The sequence below is a fragment of the Phaethon aethereus genome, assembly GCF_964289735.1.
Source record: "Phaethon aethereus genome assembly, chromosome: 3".
Lineage (NCBI taxonomy): Eukaryota > Metazoa > Chordata > Aves > Phaethontiformes > Phaethontidae > Phaethon > Phaethon aethereus.
This window is the reverse complement of record NC_138576.1, coordinates 71,078,134-71,101,167: the sequence shown is the minus strand read 5'-3', so window position 1 is coordinate 71,101,167 and position 23,034 is coordinate 71,078,134. Positions and strand designations below refer to the sequence as shown.

The 23,034-nt window shown below is 41.5% G+C and overlaps 1 protein-coding gene across 3 annotated transcripts in view; it reads left to right on the top strand.

The window, feature by feature from the left end:
• The window catches only part of TIAM2 (TIAM Rac1 associated GEF 2), an 88,812-nt gene extending 66,295 nt beyond the window's left edge, over nucleotides 1-22,517 (top strand). For all 3 annotated transcript variants that reach the window (XM_081997033.1, XM_081997032.1, XM_081997031.1), the window contains 12 exons: nucleotides 8,727-8,906; nucleotides 10,624-10,692; nucleotides 11,060-11,185; nucleotides 12,408-12,516; nucleotides 13,064-13,243; nucleotides 14,654-14,772; nucleotides 15,904-16,012; nucleotides 17,753-17,811; nucleotides 18,638-18,743; nucleotides 20,078-20,165; nucleotides 20,729-20,883; nucleotides 21,767-22,517. In XM_081997033.1, coding sequence (XP_081853159.1) covers nucleotides 8,727-8,906; nucleotides 10,624-10,692; nucleotides 11,060-11,185; nucleotides 12,408-12,516; nucleotides 13,064-13,243; nucleotides 14,654-14,772; nucleotides 15,904-16,012; nucleotides 17,753-17,811; nucleotides 18,638-18,743; nucleotides 20,078-20,165; nucleotides 20,729-20,883; nucleotides 21,767-22,410 — 1,944 coding nt within the window. In that variant the 3' untranslated portion in view covers nucleotides 22,411-22,517. The remainder of the gene's footprint in view (nucleotides 1-8,726; nucleotides 8,907-10,623; nucleotides 10,693-11,059; nucleotides 11,186-12,407; nucleotides 12,517-13,063; nucleotides 13,244-14,653; nucleotides 14,773-15,903; nucleotides 16,013-17,752; nucleotides 17,812-18,637; nucleotides 18,744-20,077; nucleotides 20,166-20,728; nucleotides 20,884-21,766) is intronic.
• The last annotated feature ends 517 nt before the right edge of the window (nucleotides 22,518-23,034 follow it).

Sequence of the window (23,034 nt, the reverse complement as noted above, 5' to 3'; positions counted from 1 at the left end):
CACTGTAGAGATCTGGAGACCAACTGAATTAAGCATGAGCTTGTAATGCTTAGAGACCACTAATATCAGAGAGCTCCTCTTTATTCCAGGGTATGTACATACATATTGTATATTTTTTATATATATATGTGTGTGTATGTGTATTATATACACATGTTCATATACATATACACACACACTCTCTGTATATATAGAAAATACATGTTGTGTGTACAAATTCTGCTTCTGCTTCACTGTTGGTCCAGGTGGATGTTTTAAAGTAGCCCACAGTGCCCAGAGTTGTCCTGGAGGCAAGCCGCCGTTCCCTTTCATTCCAAGTATATACAGGCGGGGCGAAATTAGCCTTTTACCTTCGTGCACTAAGGGCAGAAGCAGGATGGGAAACCAACTCGATGCAGATAAGTGCACCTAGACGTATCGGGACAATAGCGGGAAGCGGGTATTACGAAGGACGTTACTGTTATGGTAACTGTCAAGCCTGGTGCCACTAAAATGGAAAGATGAAAACCAGATGTCTGTGAAGGGAATGTGTGTTACTCAAAGCACACAGGAACAAACAACAAGGCTATGTAATTTTTCCAGTCATCTTAAAAGTATTTCAAGGTGATTGATTGTTTTACATGTAAATTTTGTGTAGGAGACACATTCTTGAAGAGGGCTTGCGCGTTTGTTGCGTGCTTCTGTAGAAGAAGAAAGGCTTTCATTCATTTGGTTTATTTTAGTTTGTGTTTTTCACTTTTTTATCCAAGTCCTTCAATAGGAGTTTGAAGTATTACAAAAACATTGTTGCTTTTTTCTAATGAATACACATGAAAAAAAAAAAGTCTGTTAATTGGTAACATCTTTTAGCTGGCATATGGCTAGCTAATAACTCAGGCTTAATTAGCAAATCTGGGGAAGAATAACTTCCTAATATGGAATTAAAAAGGCCTGTCATTGTTTTTCATCAAGATGCATGATACTGCTTGGACCTGAAATTTAGCAGCCTTTTTTTTCCCGGTCCCAGTGGATGAGCTGTGTTTTAACACATATCTATTACAAAAACAGAGCTTGAAATTGCCACGACTCATGCTGGTAGAAAATGGAGAAACAGTGCCTTTCCAGAAAGTGTAGTTACACACTTAATAATTGTGGATCTGGTGACCTGACCTGTGTTATTTTTTCAATGGTATACGCAGTACTGTAAACATTTAATTTCCACAGACTAGCGATTGATTTTATTTTTTTTCCTCTTCAGACTTGGTCTGTGGACCCCTAGGGTCTGTGGACTACTGCAGAGGCAACCACTCACGGTGGATGAGAGAAGTAGCCTTGTACATGCTACACAGTAGTCCATATAATTGGATTTTTAAATCAGGCTGTGTGTCCATTGAAAAATGAAATGCTAGGGAGCAGGCAGAACCGCTCTTGCTCCCTCGAGACCGTTCCCTCAGTTTTCTGTTACATAGTCTTCTCAGCCAGTGAGTCCGGTATCTGTCTCCAAAAGAGAGGGCATAGTCCATCAAGAGGTCCCTGCTACCGTGATGCGTTCTGCGAGCCTTACAGCAGCAGCAGCACGTTGTTTCAGGGATTCAGCATCGTTGTTCCTCCGCTCGGCGTCCGCTCGGCAACTGAGCTTCACGGCTTGGCAAAGGCTGAGCTGTCAGGTTGTGCTGATGGTTTGGAAAGAGATGGATGTAAGTTTAATTGCAGTAATTAAAGGAGAGGGCTGCATTACTCCCTCACTTGTATGGAGGTGAATATCTGAAGCAGCACACTAGTAACCAAGGATATAGATACCACGGCTTGGCGTGTCGTTTGGGTTCAAGGAAAGGGTTTGCTGGAGAGCGATACGTGGTGGCAAGGGCAGTGTTGAGTGAAGCCTTACAGCTCATCGTTGCACTCTTAACACGGGAGTTAATGTGTTTTATTATGCCACTGGTATAGTTCTCCTTTTATTAATGAATTGCTTGTCAGTCTGGTAACTCTTCAGCTCAGTGGTGTCATGTCCTATAATGTATTATTTAAAGCTACATTGGTTTTAGAATAACCTAGCTGTACACCTGGTTGGTTTTGTGTAACTATATCAACATGGGGACTTCTACTTTCAAGCCTGAATTTATTACTGAGCACAGTTTAAATTTCTTTTCATTGATGTAATTACAACTAAAAGGTTCAAACAAGGGACAAGCACAATTAAGTAATCACCCAGAGAGCTGCTGGTTTTCATTTTATCATTGTAAGAGCATTTGTATGCCACACCATTTAGTGGCAATATACCCTTGACAGAGCATCAGTACCTTTGATAATTCACGCTGACCTTCAGGGCAGTCAGCACCCTCTAGGTATTTTTAGGTATTTGACTAATTTTCTCAAAGCACCTGATGTGTTATTTATGCAGTAAATTTCACGGGCACAGAGGCAGGTACATTTCTGGGGAAATAAAACTCATCTTCCCTTGCCGTAACTGCACTTTGTCCTGCATTCACTACATCGAGCTATTTATAAAAAAAAAAAAAATCTTCTCATCTTGCACGTTTTCCCTGCATTTTTAGTAATAAAAGGAAGGATGGCAGGTCTGTTCGTGCACTCATATGCTGCTTAGCCCCGTTGTGCTGGGACATTGACAGCGTCTCTGATTTTCGTCAGTCGGCACAAAAGAGAAACTTGTGCAGCTGAGCTCAGAGAAGAAGATCTGTTCGTGGGGGATCGCAGGGTCCGTGGCTTCCTTCCGAGGGGCCTTTTCCTTTTGGCAAAGTTTATTTTCACAAGCCACAATGCCCGCCTTCAGGAGGAGTAAAACCAGCGCTAGGAGCTCAGCGGTGGCTGGCAAAACCCAGCAGCGGGCAGCGGCGGCGCGCGGCTCCCTGCACAGGATGTTTTCTGCGGTGAGTTCCGCAGCGGCGCGGGTTAAGTTGGGGGGATGCTGCCTGGTGAGGCTAAGGTAGGTGACCGGGGCTGCGCGAGCATGGCCGGGCTGTCTGCACTTGATCAATAGCAACTGTCTCGGCGTTAATAATCAAATAATGGATTCTGGCAACATGTAGTCGGTGGGTGAGCTTATACCAGTATGCTGCGGGGGGAAAGATTTGGGTTTTTTGAAGTTTGAGGGGAGGGAGGGGTAGGTTGGTTGCCTGCCACTGTTTGCTGCTGGGCTCAAGCAAATAGTTCTTTCTTGCGTCTGTCAAAAGGAAGGACTAAGTCATGATCCAGATTTTGACAAGAAGTGGGATGTTAAAACAAGAATCTTCAGGGAAATTTGGAAATAACTGCAGCATGAATGTTTTAACTGTTTCTCTGGTTTTTGACTAATAATTTAGGATTGTGGAAAAACGGAGGAAAAATAGAAGCTACAATCAAGGTACTGCTGGGGGAATATAAGGCGGCTGTAAATATATTACACAGGTAGTAGAAAAATACTTGAGCCTTCTGCATTAAAGGTTGACAGCATCAGGATAAGGACACGTGGAAGGAGCTAATGATAATGGGCATCTCTCTCTGTGGCAAGTGAGAAGGAAGATTTGCCACCATGCAATTCATATTAATAGCTCAGGCCTCATGTCAAGTGGGTTGCATCTTAGCTGTTCTACACAGCCATGAGTTCAGCCCTGTTTCAGGCCTTGCCCTGTGCTGTCAGGAAAGAGTTACTAGGTCATCAACCTCTCTTCTTACTGTACTTGTGATTTCTAAATGAGGTTGGTGACACCTACTTGTGTTATTGGAAGAGGCTGACTTTGCTAATGTAAATGTCCCTGAAATTGGGAAACTTTGACTCAAAGACAAAAAGTGTGTTCTTAACTCCTCCCCTGTGTCTGGCAGGGCAGCTTTTCAAAATGCGGTGTAGAGGGGTTGCTTCTCCCTCCTTAAAGCATAACTCTAACTATGCTTGGCTTATTGCTACAAAGGATCTGAGTGGGCACTTTTAAATTTAAAAAATACTTTCCCTTTAGCAATATTTTAAACTTCTAATTTAGAAGACATGCAAAAGACACAGCTAAACAAAACAGAGCCAGAAAATTTCAGCAGTGTCAGTCAGGAACAGTTTCATGTTCTGAGTGGTCTTGAAGTTGGGGAAAAAAAGAAGGACCAGAAGAAAAGAAATGACTGAGTCTACTATGTTTTAGCTTCTGTTCCCTGAAACTGAGCAGCAGCCTTGCCCAGATGCCTATGGTGAAAATCTCACAAGGCACTTTTCAGTAGAACTCTGCTGACATTTTTCAGTCTATTTAAACAATGTAGAGGAGCGCATGTACTGCACTGGTGTGTAACACAGAGCAACTGTTTGCAGTGGTCATTGAGGAAGCGAAGACCTGCGACTTTCTAGCCTTTTACATTGCTTCGTTACAAAGTACTTTCAGGACCTTCCCAGTCTGAGGATGACAGAGAAGTCTGTAGAGTGATGAACCCACAAAAAATGATGGCTGTTAGGGCTGCCTTCATTCTGGAAAGAAAAATCTTCTAACACAAAGGAAAAGTGATGGAGGTCTCCAAAAGCTTTCCTTCTTTCACAGAATGAGGGATGTAAAAAGTTCTCTGGCCAGTTGTTCGTTTCTCAAAACTCTGTATAATTGTGTTTCTTCTGCTGACTGGTGCATTAAGTCCTATTTCCTGGAAATACATACATCAGGCAGAGCTGAGCTGTTAGCTGTTTGTTTTTAGAGGGTACAAGGCTAATCTGTTTCTGCAGGATGGTTTCTGGGCATGCTTCCTCTTTGGATAAGGAATTCAAAAGATTGGTGATCTCCATGTGGTCAATGTCCTGCACAAGGGTACAGGAATCTGAAAACTCATCAAAGGACATGCACGGTTTTACCCTCCCCAAGGAGTCTTTCTTAGGCTGAAGAGTTTTCTAAGCTTACTCGAAATATTCACTTTTTCAGACAAACCCCAACCAGCTGATGGAGTACCTGAGGTGTATAAATGAGGGTAAAATAAACAGCAATGAGCAGAAACACTGTAACACTAATTGACCTTGTGCAGCATTTATGCTCAATCAGTGTCATTCAGTAGAAAGTCACAGGGTAGCCATGAAATTGTTGTGCTAATGCTTAACCACTGCTGATTAATGTCTTCTGCTCTCTCACCAATTAATTTTATGGAGATTTTTCACTCTGGTGGGGATAGCACAGCCTCAGATGATGATATGCTTGTCTGCAAGGAATAAAAAAAATAAAATCTGTAAGAGGTTCCTTGTAAGAGTATCCTTTGTTTGCTTTAAAGGAATAATCTCTGATATTTCTTATCAGAAGTGTTATTGAAAATGGCATGTGCTTCATCTCCACCTGACGAGCTGAGCACCGCTGTGGTGATTGACAGCTCTGGGTCAGGCTGGCGATTCTGTGGACTGGAGCTGTCCTCTCTAAGGTTACTGTGAGCGACCCTCATTCACAGGGACTGCTCCATGCAGAAGGATGTGGGACCCAAGTATGAGTTGCAAACATGCAGGCATGAAAAAAAAAAAAGTCTCAAGGCTGCTTCTACACATCTTTCTGTTTTCTTGGAGGCCAAGAGAGTACAGGGCAGGAGGCTGCTTCCCCTGACTGCTCGGTCTGTAGAAGGGTTTATACAGCTTTGTTGGAAAAGCTGTGAAAATGGCCAATAGAACAGTACAGTGCTGCTTAACTTCATTCTCCCTGGAATGCAAGTATTTGTTTTTTCAGTAAACCCTGCATAAGCTCCAGTCATCTTTCCCAACTCGAGCACTGTTAGTCTAAATTTCGGGATTTTTAGCCTAGCTGTCTGCTGTTCAGCGCTCAAGGTAAGCTGAAGCTGCTTGCAGTCTCCTATAAATGTTGCTGAAAGTGGCATATATAAGCTCAAGTGACGGATTTTGGAGAAAGTTTGTTGCTTCCACTCTATGCTCTTCTCCTCAGCTTTTCTCTGCACCCAGCTACCTTGCAGCCTTGTCCACAGTCAGTCATCTGGCCTTTTCTTTTCACCAATTTAAATGTTTTTATTCTGATGAGCTGCACACTATAAAGATTGGCATAAATAATTTTACTAAGTACAGACAGTCTTGGCCTTGTGCAAATAAAAGCTGTCTGCTTGAGGCATTTACCAGATGTATCTGAGAGTCAAATCTGCCTGTGTTAGCCATTGCAATATCATTGTCAGAGCAAATTCAGGGTTAATTCCCACCTTATTTCAAGATTATGGTGTGTGTGTGTAGTATCAACTTGGGGCTCCTCTTGAGACTTCTTGGCTTACGGGCACTAGACTGCCAGACTCTGCTTTGACATCCCGAATGCCCAGGCGGCTTTGAAATCCCAGCTGCAACCAGTAAGAGGGCAGAGGCTGGGCCTCTCCTGCCCACACATAAAGACGTAAAAGAGATGTTCTTAGGGGTTGTCGTTAGAGTCTTTCTAGAAAAGATCTGTTTTCTAGAAAAACCCCAAAACTAATGAAGAGCGGGGCATTGTTTAGTGTGGGAGGCAGAAAGTAGCATCCAGAGCAGTGTGGAAAAAAGATGGAGATCCCGACCTGTGTGGTAAGGGACTTTTGGGAAGAAATATGAAGCAAGAATAGTTTTTATTCCTCTCTGCTTATTTTTTGTTATGAAGTTTCTCGTGAATACTGGGCTCTTGATCAAGGTACAATTTGTGGTTTCGCTAGCAAAATGGGTTCCTGCATCTTTTATGGTCCGTGCAATGTGTAGGAGTGAATGTGAAATACTTCTGTCCTGTCATCAAGTACATTTGCTTTGACCCAAATGTAAGTACCACAGTGGGTACAAAGAGTGGGAATCGGGTCTGGATATTGCACAGTCTGAAAGCCTCCCAGAAAGGGAGGGACAGAGAGCAGCAAGACTCCAGGAAAGGACGAGAGCCTAGGAGCAGCACTGCAGGACAAGGGCAATATCCTTAACGCCAGACATGCAAACACAAAGTTCAGGAACCTACTGAAGTTTATAAAAATCACTGCTTGTTGGCAGTATGGCTGAGAGGTAATCCTGTGTCTTGGGCTTAGGCCTGTTATGCGGAACAATTTCTGACACCAGAATTATGTTGCTTAGGTGCTCAAATGGTATCTGTGTTGAGGAGTATCATCTATTTCCATATGCTTTCTTACCCAGTGGTTCTTGGTGGCAGATGCAGCTCTGGCCTCAAAACTGAAGGGGATGAAGAACAACACAGGATGATCTCTAATGTCTGCCAGCCCTACGTGCGAAGGTGGTTGAGGAGGAATAGAGAACTTCTAACTCTTCTTGTAAAACTGTGCCTGATGATGATGTTTATGACTCGCTTTCAATAGGCTGTCTCATACCCTTGATCTAGTGTCCTTGATAAGGCACCAGGTTGATGTAAATCAAACTGCTCACATGCACCTTGAACTGTAGAGAGTGTAAAATCTGAGTCATTCCGATACAAATACAAAACTTTCTGACATCAGAAGCAAAGAAAACAAAACTCAGTACTTGGCATTCAGCTATTTAGAAGTTGCTTTAAAATACTTACACCCCCCCCCCCCCCCTTTCCTAAATTAAATTGTGATTTGTTTCCAAAACACTAATTAATTTTAGTGGCACAGGATGACGGTGATTTTAAAATGTATTCCATCAGTGTGCAGCTGTAATTCCAACAAACACCATTCAATTTACATTGTGTTTTGTCGGGTCCTAATGAATGTTTTAAATACAAAATGTATCTAAATTTCATAGCCCTGCAAGCTGTCATTATTATTATAAGATTATAGTAGAAGACGGTTGCACATATTAGTGAGGAAAGTAACCTTTTTTTTTTTTTTTTTAGAGTTGTGGAGTTGTTCAAAGCTGAAGGCTGGGAAGTTAGAGACTAATATGGACTATGTGGCAAATATTTGACATTTTAACATTTATTTCTATCATATAGGTGTGAGGAATGTTCCTATGTTTTGGTACGAATGGTTGAGATTTAATATTATTAGTGCATTTAGCCTCCACCTTACAGAAGGCTTTGTATAACTCAGTTCAGTTTCAGAGTAACTTTTGCATTTGCTCATTTGATGACCTAGTATGTTGGTGAACCTAGCTACACAGATAATCAGTCCCAGAAAATCTCTTTCTCTCCCATCTTTGCCTTATAAGATTAACTATTGTTGTTACACCTCCAACTCTTACCTTGCTTGAAAATTTTCTGGTTTTTTCATGTTTATCATTCTTCTAAAGAATCTCAAAGATTAGGGTTTCCATTCGCCATTTTTGAAAGCAAATCTCGATACGTAGTTGTCTCCTTGGAGAGAAAGCATCTAAACATCTTTTGACAACCCAGGCCGTTGGAATCTGAACCCTCAGCTCCAAGTCTCACTGTTTGAAAAAAAACACACAACATAATATAGGTAGCAGATGTACCTGTAAACAGTTATCCTGGATGCTTAAAAGATCTTTATCTACTAATTTTTTCTATTTTGATGCAGTGAGCATTACAAAATAAGGGAGATGGAAAACAGTGTGATGCTAGTGTCATAAGAATCAAAGTATATGATATATCTGAGTGCTGTCTCATCTTTTGCATCCCACGAGCTTGTATGTGAAGACTGAAAATAATTTGCACTGGAAAATCACTGGAAAATTTTCATTTCATTTTACTGCTGTGATCTGGATCTCCTAGAAATTCAAGCTGTTCAAAACTACCAGGATACATATTTCACAAAAATCAATGGCATGCTCTGGCCCCTGAATTTGGAACCAGAGCACAATTTGAGGACTTAAAAATAATTGCAGTACAGCTTGTATTCTAACACATTGGCGCTTGTCTCTTCTCATTTAACAGAGCGCAGAACAGATCAGTGTATTGTGCCGAAACTTCCAAGAAGTCCAGGCAAGTGGTATGGAAGGACAAAAGGACAACCAGGATCCACCTCAACGGCCACTAGCTCGCCACCTTTCTGATGCAGAGAGATTGAGGAAAGTCATCCAGGAACTTATGGACACTGAGAAATCTTACGTCAAGGTAATAAAAATAAATCTGGTTAGCTACAGCCTTCTTTTTGAGGCTGACAGTGATTTGTGGATGGTCTTAACATATTTCGTGCTTACCTTTGTATTACCAGCCCTCTACAAGGGCCACAACCTACGGAGTCCGCCTATCTAATTGTTCCTGTTGTTTTCAGTGGGCTTGCCCCTGTAACAGAGGCTGTAGGATTTGATCTAGTAGCTTTAGTTCTAGTAGATTTGTATTTATATTGGAGAGTGGTAATTTGTGGGGAGTAGATACCTGCAATATTTGAACACTGGAGTTTTCCAGGGGATGTTTCCATAGTTTTCAAAATGAAAATAAATGTGGTAGAACAGGACAGATTCTCCTACAAATTAGGAAAAAAGTGTAATTGTGGAAAATAGCACATAATTATTTTTGAATCAGCAAAGCTAAAAGGCAAAACTCCAGTTGGTTGTAGCATCACACACATTATTTCTCCTTTGACCGATTAGTCCGTAATTTGTTAGATATATGTCTCTTCTTTTTATAAACCCTAAATTCATGTGACTGGATGCCAAAAGAAACATGAAAGCATTGATGTCATAGGCCTTCGGCAAGGAGGAATCATCTACTTTACTTGATCTCAAAACACTTAGAGATATCAGTACTTGCTGCAACAATGTATGTGGAAAACTATGGAAAATATGTGCTGAAACACTGGCACGGGTTTCCCAGAGAGGTGGTAGATGCACCATCCCTGGAAACATTCCAGGTCAGGCTGGACGGGGCTCTGAGCAACCTGATCTAGTTGAAGATGTCCCTGCTCATTGCCAGCAGGGGGTTGGACTAGATGACCTTTAAAGGTCACTTCCAACCCAAACTATTCTATGATTCTATGAAAAGAAGAGGAAATGCTTTCAATCTGTTGTTGTTAGTACATCCACCAGTGCACTAACACAGCCATACGCTGTAAAGCTTGAGGAAGCTTTCCAGAACACGGACCCTCATGTATGTCCAGCTGATGTTTATTATAGAGGAATTACTTGAAGAAAGGCATGACCATGGAGGTCACTGATGTGTGAAATTTTGCACCAGGCAAAGCCCTGGCAGGTTGCACATACTCGTTATGGCGTTCTCAGGGAGGTGCTTGTTATTCCTTCTCCGTAAGAATTTCTGCCATTTCTTTTCTTAAGGTTGGAGAGCCCTGCAATGGGCCCCAGCCCTGCTGTCATGCTTTGGTGTAGGATAGTAAATCTTCAAAGTGGCACCAATGCTTTGAAGAAGTGACCGAAAAAGCCCTTGATCACATCCCTCCCCACAACAAAACGGAACACTTTAACACCTAATAGGATTTTAAAATGTGTCCTTCTGAATATTACTACTGATGTTTAAATGAGTGACTGTTTATATGGTTTATCTAACTTGCATGATTAAAGCATTTGATGCCGTTCATATACATGGACCCTTTAGAAAGCCATCATCTGTAACGTTTTCTCCTCATGCTATACTAAAATATAATTTGTTATATATAAGCTGTAAAGCCTTAAGGATGAGACAAAAATATTACACTGAAATCATTTGCGTCTAATTTACCAATCACTTTAGTGCTAACAACACGCAGGTGATTTTGCTACAGAAAAGAAATTGTATTGCTAGTTCATTCCCAAAAATTACCCCTATCCCACAGTTGTCTTATAAAGAACAATTTCAAACTGTTAGATGAAAAGTGAACAAATTCTCTTTCTCGCAGGACTTGAGCTGCCTCTTCGAGCTATACTTGGATCCCCTCCAAAATGAAACCTTCCTTACACAGGATGAGGTGAGGGAATAACTGAAAGATGTGCTTGTCATTCTTTTATGGGTTAATGCCTTGGCACTTGGGTTTTTCATTGCTCAGAGCACGACAGAAAAGGCAAACAATTAGAACCACAGGAATTACACCAGTCAGTGCCTTTCTGTCTGGTGCATGTGTCACTTCTTTTTTTAAAGGGTAATTGTTCTTGACTTAACTGCTAAGAAATCTTCGCTTTTTTGTAAGGATTTTTTTATAAAACCCGTTTGAAAAGTATTAACGATGATGTTATTGGGCTTTGCAACCTCTTTGTGCATCACATCTCCTTAGTGTTTTTGCAAGACCCCAGTTAGATGCATGGAGTTCTGTACTTCATAGGCTGATGTTTTTCCAGATGGAGTCCTTGTTCGGCAGTCTGCCAGAAATGCTGGATTTCCAGAAGGTGTTTTTGGAGACCCTTGAAGATGGAATATCTTCTTCCTCAGATTTTAATACACTGGAAACGCCATCTCAGTTCCGGGTAAATATTTGGTTGTTTAATACCTTGCAGCATTTGTGAAAATCTGGCTTTAAGAACTCTTTAAGTTTCATATGCTTGCTTTTATGTTTGAAGCTTTATTTTGGATTTGGATAGCAGACATCTATTCAGCAGTGAAAGATAAGTGCTATTTTTCTTGGTTTTATCTTCCCCTTTCCCACGGCAGAAGATGGAACATGGAAAGTGCAGAGCAGACTTTCAGTATGCTATAAACTAGCAATGCTTATGATGCAGAACTCCTTTGTAGAAAGGTCATTGTTGCTGTGCTGAATTCTGCCCTGCCCTGTGCTCCTCCCCACTGCGCCCAGTTCACCTGCTACAAACTGGGAGCTTTTCCTGTTAAATGCTGCATGAGTTGCTCATCTTGTGAGGTCCAAGAAGAAGCCCTACAAAGTGTAAATGGCTGTAGGTTGTGTGCTCGCTGTGCTGTCTGGCTCACAGCGGAACCACTCCGTACCTACCCTAACTGGAAGAAGTAAGTTCCCCAGAGATGGAGTCACTGTCACAGGACCAGGCAAGACTGCTGGCAGGTCTCCCGGACACTTGCTGCCTTTGTGGAGCAAACATTGATTAAAAAGAGGGGAGAGGGCTGCTCTCCTCCTCCTCCCTCACTACTCCTCTTTCTTATCTTTGCTTTGGGAAGCATTTTTCTAAAAACGTCTCCCTCCTGATTCAGTCCCTCCCACATCTTCCCAACCGCCCCTTCATCCGAGAGCATCAGAGGTGCCCTGTAATTACCCCCTGCCTGAAAGAAGGAAAACAGTTGGAAAGCAATCCTCAGCGTTTGTTTTACACTGTCCCTTCTGGCTTTGGCACTTGTGTGCCTTGCCTCCTGTTTGTTGCTCATGTGTTTTCCCAGCACAAGATGCCCTGTTACATGTCTGTTGATTTTTGTTCCTGTGCTGCCTGAAAGATACAGTAAGACAGAGCGTCTGCAGTGGTGTTACCTGCTCAGGGAGAGTGCAGAAAATTGCAGGCTTTGCCTAAACAGGATGAACTCTACGCCCAGAGAAATACAGAAACATTCTGGAGCTACTACTAATAGTATATTCGTGATATTTATATACATGTTTATAAACATATAAAAATAGGATATGTATAGAAAGATAGCAAAAAATCACAGCGTTAAGCCTCTGTGTTATGTGCCTGAACATTTATTTAGGATTCTGGCAATGAATTAATATTTTGATTGTGTTAATTTCAGAAATTGCTGTTTTCTCTCGGAGGCTCCTTTCTGTATTATGCTGACCACTTTAAACTGTACAGTGGCTTCTGCGCAAACCACATCAAAGTTCAGAAAGTTCTCGAGAGAGGTAATTTGTTATCCTAATGATTGTAATTCATTTGCATGAATTTAAACTGCAGTGAACTACCGTAACAAATCTTGTCGACTTGCAGAGAATATTGGTACAAAGCGAAGGCTAATTGGGTGTCTTTCAATAGGAATAGCTAAGCTAAGGAATAGCACTTCCGCTGAAGTATGGTATAGAACTGAACTTTTGTAACATCCAGGCAGTAGCCTGAATAGCTACAGAAACATCTTCCACAAGTTTATGCTGCCTGCAGATCCAGCTTATACTCCAAAAAGCAGCAACAAATGGTAGAATAAGTTAGGAATTAGTTCCTCTGCCATCCACTGCAGTGCAGTGGAAAAATTACATTGAAGAATAATCTCACCTTGATGTAATTGCTTTCTTAGCCCTTCTGTATCTTAGTTAATGCAGGAAATGATTATGAAATGAAAAGTGTAAACCATCTATTGAAAAGGGTGAGACTTTTGGTGCTGGTTCTGTGCTTTCAAATTATTGTAGCTTCTAGGACTTCCATGTTCAACTGACGAACTCTTTTATTTACATCTAGCCAAAACAGATAGTGCCTTTAAGAACTTTCTGGATGCTCGAAATCCCACAAAGCAACACTCTTCTACACTGGAGTCATATCTCATAAAGCCTGTTCAGAGAGTGCTGAAATATCCTCTACTTTTAAAAGAGCTGGTGTCTCTGACAGATAACGAGAGTGAGGAGCACTATCATTTGACAGGTAACTTCTTCCTTTCTTCTATGGGAATGAATATGAGTTAAGTTCTATTTCCAGCCCTATTTGAAAGTGCAGGTACCCATTCTAGTAGATAGCACAGAAGTCATCAAAACCTAGAGAGAATTCCCTCCGTCTCCTTGAAAATAGTAAGTAGCTTTTTCGTGCAGTTAGCAAAAGTCCTACTTGGTATGTCCAAGTCCCTTTGAGAAGCAGATGTGCCCAAGATTTGCCATAGCAAATAGGACTGGGGTCTTTCTCCTCGATTCTTGCACAGGAGCCTGTCAGGTTATAGTGTTGCTTTTTTTTTTTCCCTACTTGGGAAACACTGACCAAAGCTCCATCTGGTGGTTATTACTCTGTTCCTGAAACGCATCAAACTTCAACAGCTCTACAGAAGGAAATTCTAGTTGTTTGAGGTTTGGATGTGACTCTTGCTTTCGTAGAAGAGATCTGTGTCAAAGCTTCACAGTCTTCCCATGTAGAAAAACTTGTCTGTCTAACATATATTAGAGTTGATTGCTTTTCTAGGCTCAGATGCTTGGGACTTCACCCTGGCAAATTCCAGTTCAGGTCTGTCAGCACATCATGGATGAAAGCCTAGAGATTTTATGGAATGATTGTCATTTTAACAAAATAGATTCAGGCAAAACACACTGTCAGCAAAAAGTCACGAGGCTGTTACTGACTTCAGAGGGAGCTTCTAATATGGTTGCCTTGCCCTTGCAGCCAAGCTGGGGGTGACTTACTTGCAGGTCAGGATGAAAGCCAAACTTGTAAAAGGCTGCACCGTTAAGAGCTGGCAGGACTGGAGAAACTAAGTGCCCTTCTCCAACTCCTTTATGAATTAACACAAAAGTGTAATGAAATCTAGTGTCATTCTTGCTTAGAAAACAAAATTTAAACAAAACGTGGCCACCAGCATTTAATTTCATGGATACAATCAGTGAGGAAGTTGCACAACCTAGCACTGTATTTTTTCATTCATTCTGTGGGGGAGCCAAATGCAATTTGTTTCTATTAAAGCTCATCAGATGACTTATTCTAGTATGGGTGTAGATTACTCTAGAGATCCTAGCGGCCTGGCCCTATATATACAGGATGCAAAACCAAACCATATTTACTATCGTGTTGATAGGAATATTCATACATTTGGGAGCTCATCACTGGAATGCTTATTGCAGCCTTTTCAGGCACTTCAGACACCAGATGAGCATTTTTTACTTACTCTGATCAGGAAGCATACCTCCTACTGTTGCGATGAGAAAGCACTGATAGAAAGCTAAAATTCTGTTCACCAAGCCTTGGGTACACCGCGTCATTTTACCTGCCTCAAGTGGAATTCAGTAAAAAATGCCATGTGTAGAAAATGCAATTGAATTACATAGCTGTCTCTGAAATTTTAAAACCTTACAGAAGCACTGAAGGCGATGGAGAAAGTAGCAAGTCACATCAACGAGATGCAGAAGATATATGAAGATTACGGCACGGTATTTGACCAACTGGTTGCAGATCAAAGTGGAACAGAGAAGGAGGTAAGAGAAGCAACAACAAGTTTTATTCACTTCTGAAGCATTATCCTGCTTGCCTTTGGATGTTTTATCTCTTCCTGAGGTAATTTTGGGAACTTATTTGTGCTGGGCTTCCTCCATTTTCCTTTATTATTTTGACTTCCATTTCATATCTGCGTGTCAGGTTTCTTTTTGTCAGTGGGTTATGCTAAAATTTTCAGACAGCTGCCAGAGCCGCCTTCCAGACTGACAAGAATTGCAAGCAGGAGTAGACATAATTCTCAGTAGGAGAAATCCTCCTCTTCTCAAACATTGCAGAGATTATCCATGCCCCAAGGCATTCAGATTTTACGCCACAGAGTTCTTAAATTCTTAAGATATTTTTTCACCCGTGTAAGTGAAAGTGGCAATTTGAGGGATTTCACATTAAGGTCTGTTATTCTCATTCTCTACACTTCCAGTGCTGAGGCATCCACGGGTATTTGTCAGAGCAAAAACCGTTAGACTGTGTGTGCACACATCTTCCAGAACTGGGGCAGCAAGGTCTCAGCTATTTACATCAAACGATTACTGATCAAATCTGCTAAGGTGGAGATGAGATATGAGAGGTGCTGGCTCGGTTGTTTTATGTCCTCCTAGTAAAAGCCAATTCGCCCCCGTTGGCTAGCTGGTTTCCCATCGTTACGGGGAAACAAAACTTGACAGCATGGGAGATTCTTCACAGTATTACGTTGTGTCCCACAGAAGAAACCAGCCTCAGAGTACAAGACCTCCATTAATTCTGCCATTGGCAGAGTCATTAATACTAATTACTCTATAGAAATTAAAGATACTTACAGCTAATAGATCAGCCAGTTCACAACTGGCTACATGTAAGTGACAGATCATCAGATCAACTTGATATTCTTCTAAGTTATTAATAGTAAGAATTTCTATCCAGCTTCCATAACTTACGGGCTATTAGTTTTTACAGTTGTTACCTATTTTAAAAAGGGGATTACTCACACTTTTCCTGCCATTGTGCAGATCGCTCTGCCTTTCTCTCTGTACATACAGTAAATACAGAAAGCATAATGTTTTACTTACATATGTGGATTGCAGCCTTGATGTGTATGTTTATTTATTTACGTTATCTACTGTTACAATTTAATACAGGTGACAGAGCTTTCAATGGGAGAACTTCTGATGCACTCTTCAGTTTCCTGGCTGAATCCTTTCCCATCGCTGGGCAAAGCAAGAAAAGACCTTGAACTTACAGTGTTTGGTAAGTGTCTTCCTTAATGACTCTCCGGTCTTTCAAAGCTAAAGAGTACCACATTAAGTCTTCTCACAAGATGAAAGCCACCATCTCCTTTCCCTGTAGCCATGTGATAGCTAGGGTAGACTTACATCTGAAAAAATACATAGTTGTATTTCCTAATATGAGAAAAGTTTCCATTCGTTTGTTTGCTGTTGCTGTTTGCTCTGTGAGCCAACCTCAACTGCTCTCCTGCCTATGTGTAAACTATGGAAAGCAGTGATTTTCGAGGGGCAGTATTTCCCTTTAGAACAATCTGCTAAACCAAGCTTTCAAAGGGGCTGGTAGGCAAATGGTGATTTATTCTACTCTTGCCAGTTCAGGCTAACCTCTGCTTTACAGCTGCTGCATCAAAATCCCCATCCAGAGTATTTTAACCTGAAAAATGGATGTGGAAATGAAAGCATACAAACAAGAGTCTTATTTAATAGTATATATACAATTAAACATAATTAAATAATTAAAACATAAATTAAATATTTAATAATTAATAATTAAACATAAATTAAATAATTGCCTAAATAATTAAATCTTCCAGTGAAACATCTTCGGCATTTGCTCATTTTGTTAAAAAATATTTCTTCAAAATGTCGTTGGATAAACACCTACAGAACAACTCCAGGTTTCACTTTCTCAGGGCTGCCATGCATTCCTTCCCTGGGAAGCATGACAGGTTAAGGGAGGGAGTGCTTCTAACACAAGAACAAACAGGAGCTACCTCCCAGGCTCCCACATGCCAGACACTTCCGGCAGGACATGTATGAATCGATGGCAGATTGCTCGTATGCCATTTGGGAAACCGAGTTTTATTCTCACTTCAAACTCTATGAGGGCAGCTTAGAAAAATGCACCCGATGTGTGGAACTGAGAGAAACTGCCAAGCTGTGGGGTAAATGCTGTGCATGCCATGGCTGCATCCTGGCTTCATGTAGAGAGGAGACTCGGCTGCATACTATTGCCCCTCTCTCCTCTTCCACTGGAAGGAAGCATGGATGCATGAGCAGGAATAGAGCTATACTGCGCTAGCGCCCGATCTGGGATCCAGGACTGCTCTGCAGAGTCATCCCATAGTTCAGCTGCAGCTTCAATGCCCCCAAGTTTCTGTTCCTCCTTACAGATGAGAGAGAACGTGTCCCTGCTTCCCTGGAGGCTGAGAGACCAGATGATGTTAGTGAGCCACTCCAGCTGGATGTTGTGGAAGCTAGAGAATTCCTGCAGGTGGAAAAGTAGGAGTTGAGATGAATGTTTGAGTTTTCAGCTAAACAAGTGTTGAACTGCAGGAGAACAGACTTAGCATTCTTTTTCACAGCCCTCTTTTGCTATAGGCCCTTATTGAACTTGAAGACATCCATCGGTTACAAAAAGAAAATCTGAACCTTTACATCTAAACTACAGCTGCTGTACGTGTTTATGTGAGAACTTACAGGAGACAGGCTGCTGCTAGTCTAGTTTCAGAATAAATTTGCAGAATGGCTTCATCCTAAATGTTCAGAACAAAATCTGAGGAAAAAATACTGCCATTGCATGAAAAAGTGTAAGACGGAAAACCCAGTTGCCACTTTAATACAAGGCAGGTGCTTTTCAGTCAGTTTGCTTCTCTCATCCTTCACATTCCTGTGACTACAATGATCAGCTTCTCCCAGATAGTATTTTCATTGAATATTACACCGGTAATTAACGGTTTTCCTTTCTTCCTTTCTTTTTCAGTTTTTAAGAGGGCTGTAATACTGGTGTATAAGGAGAACTACAAACTGAAAAAGAAAATGGTAAGTCTGGTATCAGTGGAAGTGGTGGGTGTTTATGCACAGGATCCTACTGCAGTGAGAGATGGACCACACCAGTGTCGAAGGGGGAATGGCTGTGGTGAAATGCCACTTTCCCTCACTAGGCTGGAATTCTAGCCATCACAGCTAAAACGGGTGCTCAGACAAAAAATAATTTTTCTTTTTTATTTATGCAGCAGCATCTTCTCTGTGTGTGCCCCATGTTAGTTCTGTCAGGTGAAATATGAAACATTGCCATAAAGGAATCATTAATTCTTCCATTTACAATGGCCTACCTTAACGTAGTGCGTAGGTTAAAGACCTCTGTTTGTAGACCCTTGATCACCCTGGAAGGAAAGGAGAGGGGGTACTATAAACATAATCTCCTCTGTTCCCATTTACAAAACTGGAATGCTGAAATGAAGTAACAAGTTGTATAACCTGAGTACCAGTGGTGAAGTACTGCGCCATGCTTATCATAACAGATGGAGGGGCTCTAAAAGTAGCAGCAGCAGCTACATGATTAATGTATTCTGCTAATCAACAGTCTGCGGGTTCCTTCATGGGAAACTTGTTCCCTAGTAGTGCTTAGATGCAAAGTATTATTTTTATCCATTAAAAACAAGTGCTTTTAAAAGTTGAAGCAATTACAAATTCCAAAGGTTGTGTCTATCACCATTTCAACTACATTTACAAGCACATATTAGGGTCCTGAAGGAAAAAGTCTAATCAATTTAGTTTCTTTTCAGAGGCAGGTCTTTTAAGAGTAACACAAAAAACACCCCACTTTTTTTACTTCTGAGAAATACCCTTGTTTTTCTTTTTGCAGCCTGCTAATGTTCGTGCTGCACATAATTATGGTGACTTGGATCCCTTTAAATTTCGTTGGCTGATTCCTTTATCTGCTCTTCAAGTTCGACTGGGGAACACAGCAGGTAATTCCCTTGCACTGAATACTTCAGGATTGAACACTGTTGTGGTTGCCCAGCTGGCAACTAAGCTCCACGTAGCCGCTCGCTCACTCCCGCCATGGTGGGATGGGGGAGAGAATCGGAAGGTTAAAAGTGAGAAAACTTGTGGGTTGAGATAAAGACAGTTCAACAGGTAAAGCAAAAGCCACGCACACAAGCAGAGCAAAGCAAGGAATCCATTCACCACTTCCCATCGGCAGGCAGGAGTTCAGCCATCTTCAGGGAAGCAGGGCTGCATCACGCCTAATGGTTACTTGGGAAGACAAACGCCGTCACTGCAAACATCCCCCTCTTCCTTTTTCTTCCCCCAGCTTTACATACCAAGCATGACGCCTTATGGTATGGAATATCCCTTTGGCCAGTTAGGGTCAGCTGTCCTGGCTGTGCCCCCTCCCAGCTTCCCGTGCACCCCCAGCCTGCTCGCTGGCAGGACAGCATGAGAAGCTGGACAGGCCTTGACTGCTCAGCAACAACTCAAAACATCAGCATGTTATCGACATTTTTTCCTCCCAAATACAAACCATGGACTCATAATAGCTTCTGTGAAGAAAATTTACTCTATCCCAGGCAAAATCAGCACAAACGCTTTTTGGGGATTCTGTAATACTGCTTTTTCCATATATCTTTCTGGACCCTCTGGAAACAGGCAAGTGTAGATAAAATCTGTTCTCTGCACTCAGGGGGTACAGGCTTGATACCAAATGAAGAAAGTCTGTTAATGTATGTTGGCTTCTTCCATGAGCTTAGGAAGATGCAACATCATGGGAAGGAATGACAGAATGGAAATCCTCAGTGAAAAGACACCATGAACAAGAAGGTGATTTACCACAGTTGATGTCCTGGTGATGCCCTTATGCTGTGTGTGCGCTGACCCTTGATTTTTTTTCAAATGTGGGAAAGTTGACTCTTAATTCATGGTAGTAGATGGCTGTTTTTGTTTTCCCTTTGAGTTGATCTTTATGATGTTGTCCAGTTCTAAGTGTCACTAGGTGTTTAGAGCAAATGCTTTACACACCTGGGAGGCGGCCTTTGAAGGCTGGAAGGCAGTGAGAAACCCTAAGAATGGGGGAAAGAAACTGCAAGAGAGAAGGTCGAGTTACCAAAGGCAGCTCGAGGCTGCTGCAACGGGAGAGTGCAGGGAACTTTCCTTTGGGTTCCATCTTGGGCGAGATCTTCTGTGGATGCACCCATGGCTATGTTAACACTGCCTTCAGGAGCAGAGCAGCTCCACACTGGTCTTTCTAATGCCAAAGGTTTTGTCAAATAGATACAAAAATAATGTTTCCTTCCATGCACAGGAACAGAGAACAACTGTATCTGGGAACTGATTCACACCAAGTCAGAACTAGAAGGCAGGCCAGAAACAATTTTTCAGTTGTGCAGCAGGTAAGCTTTACATGGAGGTTGTATTTGACAAATCACATTAATGGAATTTAAAAAAGAAAGTATTTTCCCCTGCATGACCTTTGCATCAGCACTTCTAATGCAGCTGTCACCCTTTGAATCCAGGCACTATGCCAGTGTTTAACTGCATAAAGTGTAACAATTTGAAATAGAAGTGAATTTGGCGCAGTGATCCAATGTCAGGAATCTGCACAGATGTATGATCATAAGTTCCAGTATGATAGGGGCAAAGTAACTGATTGTATCAGACTCTGTTGGTTATCAGAAATGACTCTCTGATAAAGACCACTTAAGGGGTGATGCCTTGATATAGAAATTAGTTACTTTTCAGGCTGTTTTTCTAAGGGGAATTAATTAAGATCTCAAAACACAAAGTATGTGAAATGCCTAAAGATGTTAGCTGCAAAACCACAATTAAAGCAAGCCACTGAAAAAACCTCACTGCACTAAAAGCACATCAGCAAAAAGGAGAAGGGCAGATTTCATCCCAATAGTGTCTTACCTTTGAGCAGAAAATTAGGCTATCTGTTTTCTTAAACTTGCAGTGACTGTGAGAACAAGACTAACATAGTGAAGGTGATCCGTTCTATTTTGCGGGAGAATTTCAGACGTCACATAAAATGTGAGCTACCACTGGAGAAAACATGTAAAGATCGCCTTGTCCCACTCAAGAACCGTGTACCTGCAACAGCCAAACTGGGTAAGAAACACATTCTTGAGGTGAAAAATGCATTCTGGACTCCAGGGCTGGCACAAGGTTCACAGTTGCTATCCTGACTTTAGCAGGTTGGTGTGCCAGACCCACAAATCCCCTACCTTTTTCAGGCTGGGGAGGTGGTAGAGTTTCTTCACAACTCAGTGCATGACAAGGGCTAGAGGAGATAAGCAAGCTTGCCACCCCCCTCACTGTATTCTCTCATTTGATGTGTCATTAGCTTTCTTAAAGGAAGACTTAATAAGGCCTGAATTAATTTTCCTGGGAAGAAATGGACTGCCTTTGGCATGCAGTATTCGTGTTCTTTCCTCTGGGTTCCCTTTAGTAACTCAGCCCTAATAACATTTAAAGCTGAAACAACTGGCAAAAGGCAGGGGTCTTGCTTCTTTCAATGCACTAAATCTGCATGCCAGCAGCTACCCTAGTTAAGCACAGGCTTCAGACATTTTAGTTAAATGAGTATCTACTAGTATTTCAAGTTCTCCAGCTGATCAGTTGTCTGTAAATTCCCCTTAACATCACAGGAACTGGGACAGTTCAACTTATGCCTCCAAGCTGGTCCTCCGGTGCTTAAGGGGCCTGAATCAGTCTTGGCTTTCCTGCGGATGTGTGTAAATCATTACTACAATTTTGGGAGGATTTTGTACATATTACATATGAATGCAAGCATATAGCTCTGTGTTGGTGGAATGAAAACTCTTAGACATGGGATCGCACCATTGGTATCAGAATGCTGGCACGTGTAATCTGAGATGATTATGAAGTGAGGCTACATACACTGTAATTATAAGCGAGCTATTGAGACAAGACAGTAGAACAACCTGATGTTTTGCTGAAAAAAATAAACCTGCCTTCTTCCTCTGCACAGCTTCCACAAGGTCCTTGAAGGTACTGAAGAATTCATCCAGTAGCGAGTGGAACGGTGACCCGGGGAAAGGCACCTTCCAGGACTCAGATGAGTGCAGCCTGAGCAGCAGTACTCACAGCAGCAGCTGCCACACTGCAGAGAGCATACAGGAGCCCAAAAATTCATCTCCTGATAAACACGAACAGAGCTGTGCATCCGACTTTTCTAACGTCCTTGTCAAAGAATCTGATATTCTCAGTGACGATGATGACGACAATGACTATCAGAGCCTAAAGAAGGGCAGCCCTACAAAAGACATTGAAATACAGTTCCAACGGCTGAAGATTTCAGAGGAACCAAGTACTGACTCTGAACGGGATCAGGCTGCTGAAAATGAGGAAAGAGATGGCTTTAAGACAGGACAGCATCCAAAGCTGGTGCGTGCCCACTTCTGCCCAGTGAAGAGAAAAGTAAACAGCACAAAGCGTAACAGAGGAACTTTAATGGCAATGCAAGAACATCACCAGTCCCTTGACAGTCACTCTGATGCTGCAAACCTGGATCTGAACTCTATTTTAGAGAGAGAATTTAGCGTCCAGAGTTTAACATCTGTAGTTAATGAGGACTGTTTTTATGAAGCTGTGGAGAGGCATGGGAAATCCTAGCTTTCTGAGCACTATATTTAAAATATTCATTTGAAGTCCACATAAAATTCAACAAACTTATTTTGCTTTAAAACTAGTAAATTCATGGAAGCTGCAGGAAAACTACTATCTGATTTTGTGCACTAATACATTTTTTCCACAAAACCAGCTGTAAAGCATTCTTAAGTTATTTTAATTTATTGTGGATCAAAAATAGATTAAGTTGGCCAAGGTCTGTAAATTAGTTCATCCCTTTCAAGCAGTTATTAAGATGATGTAGTATTCTTGGGGAGGGGAGTGGAAGAGAAGGATGGCCTCGTTAGTACTTTGAGTAAGGTGGAAAAGGTGCTAGTGAGTGGCAGAGGGGATTATAGGGGAAAGTAGCATTGCAAAATGAATTTTTCAATTCCTTGGGCATTTTATTTGTTTGGTTTTCATTTTTGCTTTATTTAAAGCAGAATTAAGTTATTTTAATGTGTTTTAGTGCACAATAGTGCAGAAATTTCATTTTTGTAAGTTTCAAGATACTGTTTATACTTTATACATATGTGTAAATACAAAGCTTGGCCTGTAATCTTTTATTTGACTGTATTTTTTATTTTCTCTACCAGCCTGTACAGTAAAAGACAAATAAGTATTGTATTT